Raw genomic sequence first — 14187 nt, 5'->3', positions numbered from 1 at the left:
CAGAGGAGAAAGTTCTCTGACATTTGATAACATGTACAGTGGTACCTCAGGTTACATACGCTTCAGGTTACAGACTCCGCTAACCCAGAAATATTACCTCGGGTTAAGAACTTTGCTTCAGGATGAGAACAGAAATCGTGCTCCGGCGCCGTGGCAGCAGCAGGAGGCCCCATTAGCTAAAGTGGTACTTCAGGTTAAGAACAGTTTCAGGTTAAGAACAGACCTCCAGAACGAATTAAGTTCTTAACCTGAGGTACCACTGTATTTCTTTAAAATTCCTCAGACATTTTGCTCATGGAGTAACTTTCAACTTCATGCTGAACTGCGATTTGGGCAAAAATTTCTCATTTGACCCTTTTGCTCCATGGTATTGAGAAAGCAATAACATTGCCGTGCCTATGATGGTTCAGCCCATTAGTCAATCTCAAGAGGCCGCCTTCTCTGGTCGCTAGTTGCTCATGCACAGTCCATTTCTTTCGAGCCAGATTTTTCTTAACTCATGAATAATCAATACTGTGGTCAAAGCTAATTAATTCCATGGGTCTTCCAAGGCTTTATTGCTGTAAGTGGAAGTATTTTAATTAAACAAAAAATTAACAGATGGCACAGACCTTCTCGATCAATCAGAAAACCACACCAATGGCACAGATAAAGCTTTACAGGCAATATATTGTAAAGCAGCAAAGTGGCATCTGCTGGCCTCCAGATGTGACTAGCCTACAACTTCCATAGGGTGTATGGGGTGTTAAGGGAGGGTTAGTGTTATGTATTCAGTGGTCTGTGTTTGCCTGAGCTTGAGTCTGGACTAAGGATTCTGAGCTCCTGTGTTCTGATTCGATACATGATGTCCAATCACAGAACATTTCAGGATTTGGGCCTCTGCCATTGGCCCTTGAACTCGTGAGTCATGATTCGCAGCTTGGAAGTTTAGACAGCCAATCACGTTGGGAGTGGCCCAAGCTTTCAAGAATGTATATAAGCAGTTGCTTTGCCCCTGTTTCCCAGTTATGTGGTTCAATAAAGCTTCTTGCTGTTATCGCTGTGTCTTGCCTCGTACCCACCTACACTTCAGTAAGTACCTCCGGTGAGGGACACATGCTCCTTCTAGGGTGGTTTGTCCACCTTTGGGCCCCACCCTGCACTCAGCTCCCATCAATGGTTCCTAGAAGCTGTCAGCATGTGACAGCAGCCACACTCCAGGAACAGCTTTGATTGGTCGGCTAAACCAGGTGATGGTAGCTGATGGGTCTCAAACCCTCAGTGGGGCAGCGACTTCCTCTGCATGTGAGAACAAGCTCTGGTGGATTGAGCGAACATGACCATTAGTGGGTGCAACAGTCAAGAAGGTGGTTTCTGCACATTCTGGAGAGGGAAGTGTGGGGTAGATGGGACTTTTCAATCTGGGAAGGTAGCCCATCTAAACCTCCACTGCCTTGAAGGATATCTTCAGGAGAAGAAATGGCTAAGGGGTAAACACTACCATTTACAGTGGTACCTCAGGTTAAGTACTTAATTCGTTCTGGAGGTCCGTACTTAACCTGAAACTGTTCTTAACCTGAAGTACCACTTTAGCTAAGGGGGCCTCCTGCTGTCGCCGCGCTGCCGGAGCACAATTTCTGTTCTCATCCTGAAGCAAAGTTCTTAACCTGAGGTACTATTTCTGGGTTAGCGGAGTCTGTAACCTGAAGCGTCTGTAACCTAAGGTACCGCTGTATTGGACATAAGACAGAGCTGAATGCTAGAAGATAAAGAGAGAGCAATTCACCCAGAGCACAGTTAAATCTGTGGAACTCGCTGCCACAAGAGGCAGTGGTGGCTTTCAAATAGGGTTGGGCAGATTCATGGATGATCTGAAGCGTATGTAACCTGAAGCGTATGTAACCCGAGGTACCACTGTATTAATTTATAGGGTTTGAGGGATCCCTCCCAAATCTGTAACAATATTTGGGCAAACGGTTCTCGAAAAGTTTGGCTGCCTCTTGAAATATTGACACTAAACTTGGCAGGAGGGCTCCTGAGGTGGGGGAGCCAGTTTTTGCCCATGTTGCTGTCTGCCATTTTGAATCAAGATGGCAGACCAGCATGTGACTTGGGCATGACTTGGGGCAATTTCTGGCACGATGGGTCCAAACTCAGAAATTACACTTCTAAAAATTCCTGGGTGGTGACAGACACGCCCTACTAGTCCTTTATATTTATATATATTTTGTCCTATACAGTGGTACCTCAGGTTAAAGACCTAATTCGTTCTGGAGGTCCGTACTTAACCTGAAACTGTTCTTAACCTGAAGCACCACTTTAGCTAATGGAGCCTCCCGCTGCTGCCGCACCGCTGGAGCACAATTTCTGTTCTCATCCTGAAGCAAAGTTCTTAACCCGAGGTACTATTTCTGGGTTAGCGGAGTCTGTAACCTGAAGCGTATGTAACCTGAAGCGTATGTAACCTGAGGTACCACTGTATATATACTGCAAGGCTGTGAAAGCTTCGCCTGCAGAATTTGTGCCAGACAGATACGCCGGCAACCTCTACCTTGCTGCCCTCTTTTCCCCCCATTTAGCTAATAATGATGACTTGGAAACATTTCCCTCTGCAAATGGAAATCCTCAATGACTTTCATGGAAAGCGAGTTCAGGAGCTTGTAATGAAAAGCAGACCCACCTCAGCCCCGGCTGCCTGGTAGCCTCTCGTTCGAGTCAGCCGACCTTCGTACTTCAGTACAATCTCTTTGGCTTGTCTGCCGAGGAAGACAAGAGATTCATTCCGCGTGGCCAAAATCTCATTACATCCCCAGCTCCTGACGTCCCCCTCTCATAAATAACATCTAACGAACTTGCCAAGGAGCGCGAAATACTGCCGCAAAATGCAAGCTGCCTTGTAGACCTTCCCCCCTCTCTCTACACTTAAAAGAAATTGGAGCATTGCAACAATGCTAAATCCATACCCTCCAACATTTCTCTGATGAAAAGAGAGATGTCCGATTCAATAATAATAATATTTTTATTATTTATACCCCACCCATCTGACTGCGTTGCCCTAGCCACTCTAGGTGGCTTCCAATACATATAAAAATTTAATAAAACATTCCACATTAGAAAAAACCCTTCCCTATGCAAAGCTGCCTTCAGATGTCTTCTAAAGGTTTACTTGGCTCGGGGGTCGCATAACTCTATAACCTCTAGCATTTCTCCGATGAAACTAGGGATGTCCTAAGAAAAAGTGAGACATTCTGGGATCAAATCAGAAACCGGGATGACTTCTGTAAATCTGGGGCTGTCCCTGGAAAATTGGGACACTTGGAGGGTCTGTAATGTTTTCTCTTAAACAAAGAAATTTAAGAAAACAAAAACTTAGGAAGAAGGTGTTTAACTACTACAGTGCCTGAAGGAGACCTGACATAGCCTTCTCAGCAGTGGTGCCCGCCCTGTGGAACGCCCTCTCACCAGATGTCAAGGAAATAAACAACTATCTGACTTTTAGAAGACATCTGAAGGCAGCCTTGTTTAGGGGAGTTTTTAATGTTTGATGTTTTATTGTGTTTTTAATATCCTGCTGGAACCTGCCCAGAGTGGCTGGACGGGGTGTAAGTATGTATGTATGTATTATTTCCAGGTAGACCTAAGAAGATCACCCTCTGAAATCCTGCAGATTAACGGTCCTACTGTTGACTTACAGAATATTAGTAAAGGTAAAGGGACCCCTGACCATTAGGTCCAGTCATGACCGACTCTGGGGTTGCGGCGCTCATCTCGCTTTATTGGCTGAGGGAGCCGGCGTACAGCTTCCGGGTCATGTGGCCAGCATGACTAAGCAGCTTCTGGCGAACCAGAGCAGCGCACGGAAACGCCGTTTACTTTCCCACTGGAGTGGTACCTATTTATCTACTTGCACTTTGACGTGCTTTCGAACTGCTAGGTTGGCCGGAGCAGGGACCGAGCAACAGGAGCTCACCCCATCACGGGGATTTGAACCGCTGACCACTGCTTATCACTAGGCAGATGCAGGCATTGATTTGTTTCTTGGAAAGTGTAAATGATTTGAGATCACAAAACCCACAAGGGTGTATGTTTCAGAAATGACTGATGTCGTCGGAGAATTTCCATTACCTTAACGCCCTGAGTTTCTGCCTCATGGGCCAGGGTCTGCAACGGATGTTGGCCATGATCTCCTTCTGAAACTGTATATTCTGGAAGATCTGTTCTGGGTCACTGCTGTCAACCTTCTCATCCCCATTATCTTCATCTGAGTTGCTAGGTACGGCCGATATCCCATGGTGCATGTGCACACACACACACAGCGCAAGGTGAGTTATCATCACAGTGATTTTTCAGCCAAAAGCAAAAGGTTGCATCAGTAAAACATACAGGTTGCATCAGTGCAGATTATCTAGAAACCCCCATCATACAAACAGATGGTTGGATACTACAGTCCTTGTGACTCTGGTACTTAATTTAGTCCACCTTTTCTGAATGCTTTTGCGCTTTAAACAGCAGACTGACAAACGCAGCCCCCAACACCACAATTCAACACATCTCTAATCAGACATCGCTCAGTTTACTCAGCTTACTCCCAAGTAGGGAAATCTAGCCCAGGGAGGAAATTCAGCTCAGTTCACATTTAAAGACAAATCTATCACATTTACTCATTCAAAACAATAAGACAATTAAATGAACCAGCCATCTTTTATTCACAGTTACCTGGATTTTTTTTTTGATGCAGTTTTCCAACCAGTGTTGACAAAAATGCCATACATTAGGAGAATGTGTGCACAACGATGGACATATGAGTGAAAAAAACTTACAAAATTGTAGCAGAATTATATTGCTTGCAAAAATGTGCACATTAGTCAAAACTGTATTAAAAATGTGCCTACTGGGAGAAACCTGCAACAAAACGATACAAAAATTTCCTGGGGAGATTTATTTTCCTTAAGAAAATCCCAAATTGCTGCAGAAATGTGGAGAACTGAATTTAAGATTGTTAAAGTAAGAAACCGAGAGAACCGAAATTGTCCCAGATAAGCCGGGCTACCTGTCTTTCTGACTTCAAGGCTTGACCAAGGCACTTTATTTGTGGTCCAGGGCGGTTAACTTTTTATACCAAGTAGGCCGCAAGAGTATTTTGACATGGAACCCACGGTCAAGTTCACTGTACGTATGGTGTTAAAGGAAAATATTATGAAAATGATGTATAGATGGTACTTAACCCCTGTAAAACTAGCAAAGATATATCATAATACAGATAATCTATGTTGGAAATGTAAAGAAAAGGAGGGTACCTTTTATCATATTTGGTGGACCTGCCCCAAGGTGAAAGACTGCTGGGAGAAGATTTATAATGAATTGAAAAAATGTTGAAATATACATTTATTAAGAAACCAGAGGCCTTTCTTCTTGGAGTAATAGGTTTGGAATTGCCCCAAAAAGATGTTAGATTGTTTTTGTATGCCACAACTGCAGCTAGAATTTTGTTAGCTAAGAATTGAAAATCACCAGAAGTCCCAACAGTGGAGGAATGGCAGATGAAGATGATGGACTTTTTGGAGCTAGCAGACCTCACCGGAAGAGTCCACGACCAGAAGGAGGAGGAGTACCAGAAGGAATGGATGAAATTTAAAGACTATTTAGTTAAATATGCTAAGATAACTTAATTGGGAAAACTTGCAAATACCGGATAGGCTTAAGATTTAAATATGTGATGTTAGAGAATAACACGTTTAAAGTCAAAATGAAAACAAAGAAAGATGTTAAGTGATTAAGTTAATTTTATGAGAAAATTGGTTTTGGAAAACTGTTACAATGATATACACTGAAATTCAGCCAGGGGGATTTGAGGAAGTCACTTAACAATGTTACCAAGATTGGATCAAGTAAAGTTTAGATGTATGTATGTATGTTTGTTTGTTTGTTCAAAATTTTTGGAAAATCAATAAAAAAAAATTGGGGAAAAAGACATGGAACCTATGGGCTGTACTTGTCATGTTGGGGGAGGGGAGGCCAAAATTTGAGTGCCCCCTGCCCTCATGCTGCCTTCCCAAAGCTGGATAAGTGATGTGGTGGGCTTTGGGAAGGAGGCACAAAGCTCTCCCAGGGTCCTAGAGCCCTTCTACCTTCTTCCCAAAGCTGGGAAAGGGCTCTCTAGGCTCTGGGAAGAAGGATGGGGGACTCTAGGTGTTAAGTTGTGGGTGAACATATCAGACGACACAGCGATTCTTCAAACAGCTCTTGTTTATTCACAGGCCAGAACAGAACTGAACTGAAGGGTTCAGCCAGCCTGCTTATATAGAGCTCCAGTACAACGTAACTGTAACAATTTTCTAAAACTATCCAATCACTGAACGTCACTTTCGATCCCTTATTTGCATAACTATCTACAGTATCCCCCTGCTGGCCCAGGGTGAGAACTTCAGTACATAACACTAGGAAGCTGCCAGAGACCTCATGCTTCCTTCCTCAAGCCCAGCAACTCTCTTACCTGGCTTTGGGAAGGCAGCGCAAGGGGTTTTTCGGAGGGGGGGGGGAGTTCAAATGTTGCCGAGGGCTGGAAAAAAGGCCTCGAGAACTACCTGCATTTTGGACCGCCCTGTTGTAAACACATGGCTCCATAGGACTGAAGTGGCATGTCTGCGTTTTCCATTACAAGCGCTCGCTGCACATTTAATTGCAGCTCCGCATCGTCTTCCGTCTGAGCCGCACTGATAACACAGTGCTCCTTTCTAGAAATGTGTGTATGTGTAAATAATAAAAGAATAAATGGCTCAAGGCCATCAATTCCCCAGGACTGCAAATAAAGGGTTCTGCAACCAGATCCTCTGCATATTTAACCAGATATAGGTCCCCCAATTTGATTTGCTCCGAAGTTAATATGCATATGACGACGGCAACCTTAGATTTAAAAGAACAATATTATTCCTCTGCCACTGAGGCTGCCATCCTATATATTTATCTATTTAAGAGCATTTGTACCCCACTCTTTATCCAAAAAGATTCCCAGAGGGGCAAACATATAATCAAGAGAGTCCCTATCCACAGGCTTGCCATCTAAAAAAATCCACAACACACAAGGGAAAAGGGAGGAGGAAAACAATCCTATATATGCTTACTTGGGAGTAAGCCTCACTGAGCTATATTTGGGTTCCCCTTACATTAGAGTTGATACACACAGGACTACACTCTGAGGGAAGTAGGCAGCATGTGCCTGATATTTTTTTTAACCAAGACTCATGGCTAACAACTTCCTGTTGCACATAAGAGGGGCAGTGTGGTGCAGTGGTCAGAGGGTTGGGTTGGAACCTGGGAAACCAGGGTTCAAATCCCCACTCAGACATGAAGCTTGAGCCAGAGTCGTTATCTCTCATCCTAACCTACCTTACCAGTGGCGTAGCGTGGGGGGTGCGGGGGGGCCGGCCGCACCGGGCGCAACATCTGGGGGTTAGGGTTAGGGGGCGCAAATCCACGGGTTAGGGGGCGCAAATTACTTGCCTTGCCCCGGGTGCTGACAACCCACGCTACGCCACTGTACCTTACAGGCTTGTTGTGAGGGTGGAATGGGAAGAAGGAGACCTACCTATGTAAGTTGCCTTGAACTCATTGGAGAAAAGGTGGGGTACGCATATAACAATACTACTAGTAGTCGTAATAGTAGTAGTAGTAGTAGTAGTAATATACATTTACTGAATTCAGACAGCATCTAGAGGCATAAACTGCATGGACAGTATTCCTCTTTGTAATGGTGGTTGTGAAGATGTGTGTGCGAAGGAGATGCAGAAGACCACACTTTCCTACATTCATAAAACGAGTCTCCGAACAAATAAACAACCAAAGAGATTTAACCGCTTGCCACCCTGCCAAAATCAATCAATCAAAGCTGGGATCTTTCAGAAATAGAAATGCGCTGCGTTGGAATTCAACACTGGAAGTGCAGAGAAACAGCATCTGAAAATTTTAATATGCAGGTTCCTGCACGCATCATTTCAGGGCATTACAAAAGGCCAGTTGCAAAAGCAGTGCTTAGCTTAGATTGTTAATTTGGACTGCGCGGGTGCTATACCCAGAATAGTGTTCTGAGTGTGTTCATTTTTAAACCGTGTGTTAGACTCCTTGGGTGTCTGAGTGACAGAAGGAGGGACATCTATGATTTTCTATTAATAAGAACAAGGAAGTAGATGTGGGGTGTGTGTGTGTGTGTGTGTGTGTGTGTGAGAGAGAGAGAGAGAGAGAGAGAGAGAATGAGAAAATCTCCAAAGGGACTATGCTCTTGTACTTGGAACAGCTGAATAAAAGGGGGCATTTTTTGGCTAGTGAAGCCTGTCAGGCAAGGATAAGAGAATCAGCACCTAATTAAATTCCCTCTCTTAGGGCTCCTCCAGACTGTCACTATTTTGTGGCGCATACCAGAAATTTAGCTTTGTGCAACTGAAGTGGGTTGAAGTGTGCTGTCACCCAGGTGCAGGAAAGTCCCTTAAAAAAAATATGAATCTGACTTTTTGCAGTTTGGAAAGTGACAAGGAAAAGCACTGAAAAGGGTGGCATGAATGAATAACATGAAGATGTATAAACACCCTGTAAGCAAATCAGGATGAATGCAGGACAAATTCACCCTATAAACAAGAGTGCTTAATAAGGACTGAATAGAATCTAACCTCAGCAGCAGCTTTGTGAAAGCAACCCTGAACAGGAGCAGTCTCTCTTTGCACCTGGTTCCCCATAGCCTTCCTATTCTAGCCTATCCTATCCAAAGGCAATCTCTCACCTGTGGGGTGGCTCCTGGTAGGTGTAGATGCTGGCATGGCGCTTCACCGTTTTCGACCTCTTGCAGGACTTTGCTGAAGAAGCACCTCCAGACGACATCTCAGGAGTTTCTGGATGTTTCAAAACTCAGGGTTTGGAAAGGCAGCAGCAACAATCAGATCTCGAGAACATGGGGGGGAAGCGTTGGGTACCACCAGGTATCTCAAAGCAGAACCAGAAGCTGACGGATCTTGACGTGGACTCCCTTATTTCCCCTCTTGATGGCATCTGGCACTCCTGAGTCTGGGAAAGACCAGAAAGCTGGAAACACAGACATAATCTTAAAGGCACAGTGCACCAGAGCCTGTAGCATAGTAGCAGCGATGCTTGATCTCCTCCTTCACATCCAAGGGAGCAGCTGTGGTGCTCTTGGTCTGTTGCAGCAAAGGAAAAAGATGACATGTCTCGTAGCACCCATTCATCAAGGCATAGCTTTCCCACGGAAAAGCCTACTGCATTAGACGCACAAAAATCATAATCAAACGATGCAGCCTGCTCTGGATGCTAGAAATAAATAAAACCCTGAGTCAAGAATGATTGTGGTCGCCATTTTAAAAGGGTAATTTTGCAGTGTTTGCATTTCAAGTGTGTAACACCGGAGCTTCCTAAAGCTGTGCCCTGGGGGAACTTCATGTCTGGACAGGTGAGGAGCCTGTTGGAGGTGGGCTCTGTTCACCCTCCATTCGAGCTCTGCATATGCCCCCTGGAGCACCCACCCATACCCCAGCTGCCCAGTCCACCAGGGGGCAAAACACTTGCCCTGCCCTGGGCACCGGCAACCCACGCTACACCGCTGTTCCACAGTATGCCACATTCCACAAACACACACACAACCCTCTTTCCATCCAGCGAAGGCATTATCACAGCTCAGAGATACATTTCAGCCAGGCAAAAGCACTTGAGAGTTCAGGGCAGGGCCAGTAAGGCGTCCTGGGGAGAGTCCTGAGGGCCAGATAAACATGCCTGGAGGGCCACATTCATTTCTTATTGAGTCCTCTGGTTGAGATTTTGCAAGGATGTGAGGCTTCAGCTGCCTATATTAGGCACCCATGGCCTCTGCACACTTTATACGTCTCCTCTCTCAAGACGGAACATTAAGTTCTCTCCACTAGATTTGTAGCTGAGGGCAGCTGGCTTTTCTTCACACTCCCAGCTAATCTACTGTGTCATTGTTAGCTGAAAAAATGTCCCTTTTAAATGGCCATAGTTAAACCCTGTATGCATTCAGGCAATCAAAATGCAATGGCTGAAGTATTCTTCTCTTACCCAACCCGTTTTGTCGCTCTTTGGTAACCATACTAGGTTTTTAAGTGATATTCTCTCTCATGATTAAGAAACATCAAATGCTTTTAAAAGTGTTGTTTTGAAACCAGTGCAGCTTTGGAAAGTTCATTCCACCATCTTGATTCAAAATGGCGTTCAAATGCATCCAAACAAATGAGAACTTACTCCTTGATCCCAGGAAACCATTGTGCAAAAATATATGGTGCCCAAACGTATAACAAACAAGTTTCATGAACACTTTCTCACACGCACATTCCTGTGCTGGACATGTTTTGTCCTTATTGTTAGAAAAAGTGCACTATAATGATAATAAATTAAGTAAGACAATTTCCTCATTAATTTTTCTTTCTCTCTCTGTCACCTCCCCTGAGTCACAATCCTACAAAATTGCCTGGCTGGCATAATTGCCAATCAGGCCACAGATTAAATTCAAGCACAAATAAGCAGCCAAACATCACAGATATATCAACTCCAAAATACCCTCCTCCAATCTCTCAGCTGCAAGGCTTATCTCAAGTTCCCAGATGGAATGGGTTAAGATAACTGTGTGGAACATCACAGAAGCCCATGAAATTCTGTTTTGCTCATAAACTGGAGTCAAGCTGCCGGATCGCCCCTTTTCATGCCGGTGCTAGATAAACCTCTCATCTAATGATTTAACGACAATAAAATGGAGCAATTAGATTGGCTGATTGACTGGTCTAGTCTCAAGCATCAGTTAATAATCTTGAGCACCTACTTAGGGATGGGTGAATCTGACTATTTTTGACCCATGCCAATTTAACATGTTATCACTCATAATTCCATCCCATTCCCTGTCCGCATTAGTCTGAAAATTAAATGCATATTTAAATTTGAGTATTTTGACACACAATCATATTTAAATGCAGCTTTCATCTAAAAAATAATCTTTAAATTAATTAATGGGGAACCAATTATTTTGTTATAAACAACAGAAATGTCTAGAACAGGGGTGAGGGACCTGTGGCCCTCCAGATGTTATTGGACTCCATCAGCCCCAGTCAGAATGGCCAATGGTCAGGGGTGATGGGAGGTACAGTCCTGTGACAGCACCCCATTCTTTAGTCTAGAACAGGGTTTCCCAGGGTCTCCAGCTGGTTTTTGGAATACAATTCCCATCATCCCTGACCACTGGTCCAACTAGCAAGGGATGATGGGAGTTGTAGTCCAACAACAGCTGGAGACCCACGTTTGAGAAACACTGGTTGAGGACCTTGTCACCAAGCCCAAGTTCCTGTGTGTGGATTTAAGAGTATGTGAACAGCATCAGAAATGGATAAAATGGAACAAGAACAGCAAACGTTGATTTCAGAAGCTTTTACTTAAAAGGAATACCTTTCTGCAATAAATAATAATTTCCTTAAACTGTTCCCTTGAAGCATCCTGCGATGCTCACAGCTATAACAGCTCAAGTGGGGACCATTTTCCAGGACTACTTAGACATGATATAGTTCCCTGCAGAGACAACATATCCAGCAGCTACATTAGCAGGGCTCCTTGGAGCTGCCCAAGTCTACCTGACCGGATTCCAAGCTCCCCACCTACTTCAGATTCTGAACTAACTTTGCTGGCTGCCCCTATGAGACTAAAGATCTCAGACGAGCATCAGATAATATACAACCTTCCATGTGCGACTCCAGTCAGACTGTCTTTCTCAGGCCCCTTTGAACGTAGGCTGGATGTCACAAATATATTCAGCCCACCAGGGACTTTTCTGAAAGCGTCTTAATTGGATTATTTGGCATTGAACCTGAATCGCTGTAAACCAGGAACAGGATGCAGCTGAAATGCATAAGGTAGAAATCTGGAGGCAATTGGCAGAGATACAGGAAAGGGGGTGGCTGACAGAAGTGGTCAAGCAGAGTCCCTGCCAGTATGATGAGTGGGCGATGGAAGAAGCAGGGTTGGAAGAAGGGAGCCGTGATCTGGGAGAAGCTGTAACAGCCAGGAGACAAGGGGTGGAGGCAGGAGAAGCTGCTGGCTTGGAGAGTGAAGCACAGGTGTAGGAGCAGAGAGAGAGAGGTCTGGCTGGTGGAGAGTCAAGGGCTTCTACACCTTCTCCTCCTATTCCACTGTCTTCCAGAACCAGAAGAGGATTGCAGTGAGAGGAACAGAAACAGGTTACACACAGGCAGGGCTGTCTTAAGCATATGCAGCACCGGGATGCAAAGATCCACTCAGTGGGTGCTCCCCCCAGGTTACCCAGTCCCAGGCATGCAGGAGGTTGGAGCCGGCTGGCTGCCTCAGCGTCTTGCTGCCTCAGTCGCCCCTGAACTTGTGGCACAGAGCCGCCCACAGCAGAAGAGCCTGTCACGGCGCTCCGACTGATGGGCGGGCTCTTCCCTAGACTCAACTCTCAGGCCCCGGACGCTCGGCATGGCAGCCCTGAGAGCCCAGTGCCCAGGTGCCCCACACCCCTAGCACCTATGGGTAAGATGGCCCTGCACACAGGCGTAGTCTTTGCCTGCTTGCACACACCTCAAATAAAGGAGATACATAAGCTAAAGTTCGGGCTGGGGCCTCTCTGTTGCAGCAATTGCCTCATTGAGTGCACACCTAGGGGCAGCTGAGAGACACAGGACTGATGGTGATGCTTTCCCCTAATGTGTAAGTCTACTTTTGACAATAATGATTTAATTCCTCGCTCTGGGCATTCCTATTATTTTTAAAATGAAATTTCTACCCAACCTTTCCTCCCAGTCTCATTTTGCTGCATTCACTGGGGGATATCCAACATTGGTCATAATAATTAGTTCATAAACTGCTGAATTCAGTGGGTCTAGGTAAAAAAGGTAAGGGACCCCTGGACGGTTACATCCAGTCAAAGCCAACTATGGGGTTGCGGCGCTCATTTTGCTTTTCAGGCCAAGGGAGCCGCCATTTGCCGACAGACAGCTTTCCGGGTCGTGGCCAGCATGACCACACTGCTTCTGGCACAACAGGACACCGTGACGGAAACCTGAGTGTACGGAAGCACTGTTTACCTTTCTGTCACAGTGGTACCTATTTATCTACTTGCACTGGTGTGCTTTCAAACTGCTAGGTTGGCAGGAGCTGGGACAGAGCAACAGGAGCTCACTCCGTCATGGGGATTCGAACTGTCAACTTTCCGATCGGCAAGCCCAAGAGGGACAGTGGTCACAGAACCACCCACATCTCTTCTTATCACATAGAAGCAACCCAGGCATCAAAGAGAAAGCAATGATGTGGGAATAGAGGTGTATTTTGCTGGAACACAGCACCACCTGAGTCCCACACCTAGGAGTAGCTAAGAGATGCAGGACTGATGGGCATGCCTTCCCCTAATATGTAAGTCTACTTTTGACAATAACGAGTTAATTTCTTGATCTGGACATTCCTTGCCTGACAGTGCTGTGACACTCATTCTTTTATTAATCAAATTTCTATCCCGCCTTTCTCCTCAGTCTCATTTTGCTGCATTCACTGGGGAATAGCCAACATTGGCCATAATAATTAGTTCATAAACTCTTGAATTCAGTGGGTCTTTTCTTGGTAGGACTCATGTTGAATACCATTCATTCTCTCTTCTTCTTTTTTACTGCCACCTGTGGTGGTTAGCGAGGCCACGGGTCCAACTTTACAGAGGACAACCCTCTGTTTGAAGGGTGGTTTGGTAAAAGTGTGTGGTTTAGACATAAAGAACCAGAAGAGTGACTGCAGAGGCCTTGAAGTTCCCCATCAGCAGTTAGCAGTACTTGGATCATAGACAGAACAGGCCCATAGGCTCCCTGGTCAAAGTCTTTCGCACTATAGAGAGATGGATTGTGCTTCTGTTGAAAGCAGGTGGAGGAACTTTTGGCTGTATAGACATGGCTGAACTACAACTCCCACCAGTGCCAGCAAGCATAGCCAATGGCCAGGTGTGAGGGGAGTTATAGTTCAGCCAAATATCTGTGCGATATCGAGCAAGCTAGTGATTAAGCCTCTGGTAATAAACATTACAAAATGAATACTATTGATCCATTTTGCTCCCAAGATAAAACACCGAGATACATAAAAAGCGGCGACAGGCAATTGCTGGCATTTTTGGAAGCAATGAAATATAGTAATATCTCCAGGATGTAAAATTGCTCT

General features: G+C 45.1%; 1 protein-coding gene across 9 annotated transcripts in view; it reads right to left on the bottom strand.

Moving 5' to 3' along the window:
* The window catches only part of TMC3 (transmembrane channel like 3), a 243750-nt gene that overhangs the window by 29650 nt on the left and 199913 nt on the right, over positions 1–14187 (bottom strand). For 2 of the 9 annotated variants that reach the window (XM_081171050.1, XM_081171048.1), the window contains 3 exons: positions 8750–9291; positions 4105–4248; positions 2660–2735 (listed from right to left, as the gene is read on the bottom strand). The exons of 1 other annotated variant lie outside the window; for it this stretch is intronic. In XM_081171050.1, the coding sequence (XP_081027176.1) occupies positions 2660–2735; positions 4105–4248; positions 8750–8847 (318 nt within the window). In that variant the 5' untranslated portion in view covers positions 8848–9291. Of the gene's footprint in view, positions 1–97; positions 119–1061; positions 1304–2659; positions 2736–4104; positions 4249–8749; positions 9292–11427; positions 12242–14187 lie in introns of those variants that run through there. 6 more of the 9 variants (XM_081171047.1, XM_081171049.1, XM_081171051.1 and 3 more) reach the window with 6 other exon arrangements.

The sequence above is a fragment of the Podarcis bocagei genome (assembly GCF_964188305.1).
Source record: "Podarcis bocagei genome assembly, chromosome: 14".
NCBI lineage: Eukaryota > Metazoa > Chordata > Lepidosauria > Squamata > Lacertidae > Podarcis > Podarcis bocagei.
Note: the sequence above shows the minus strand (reverse complement) of the source record. Positions and strands in the feature narration are given on the sequence as shown.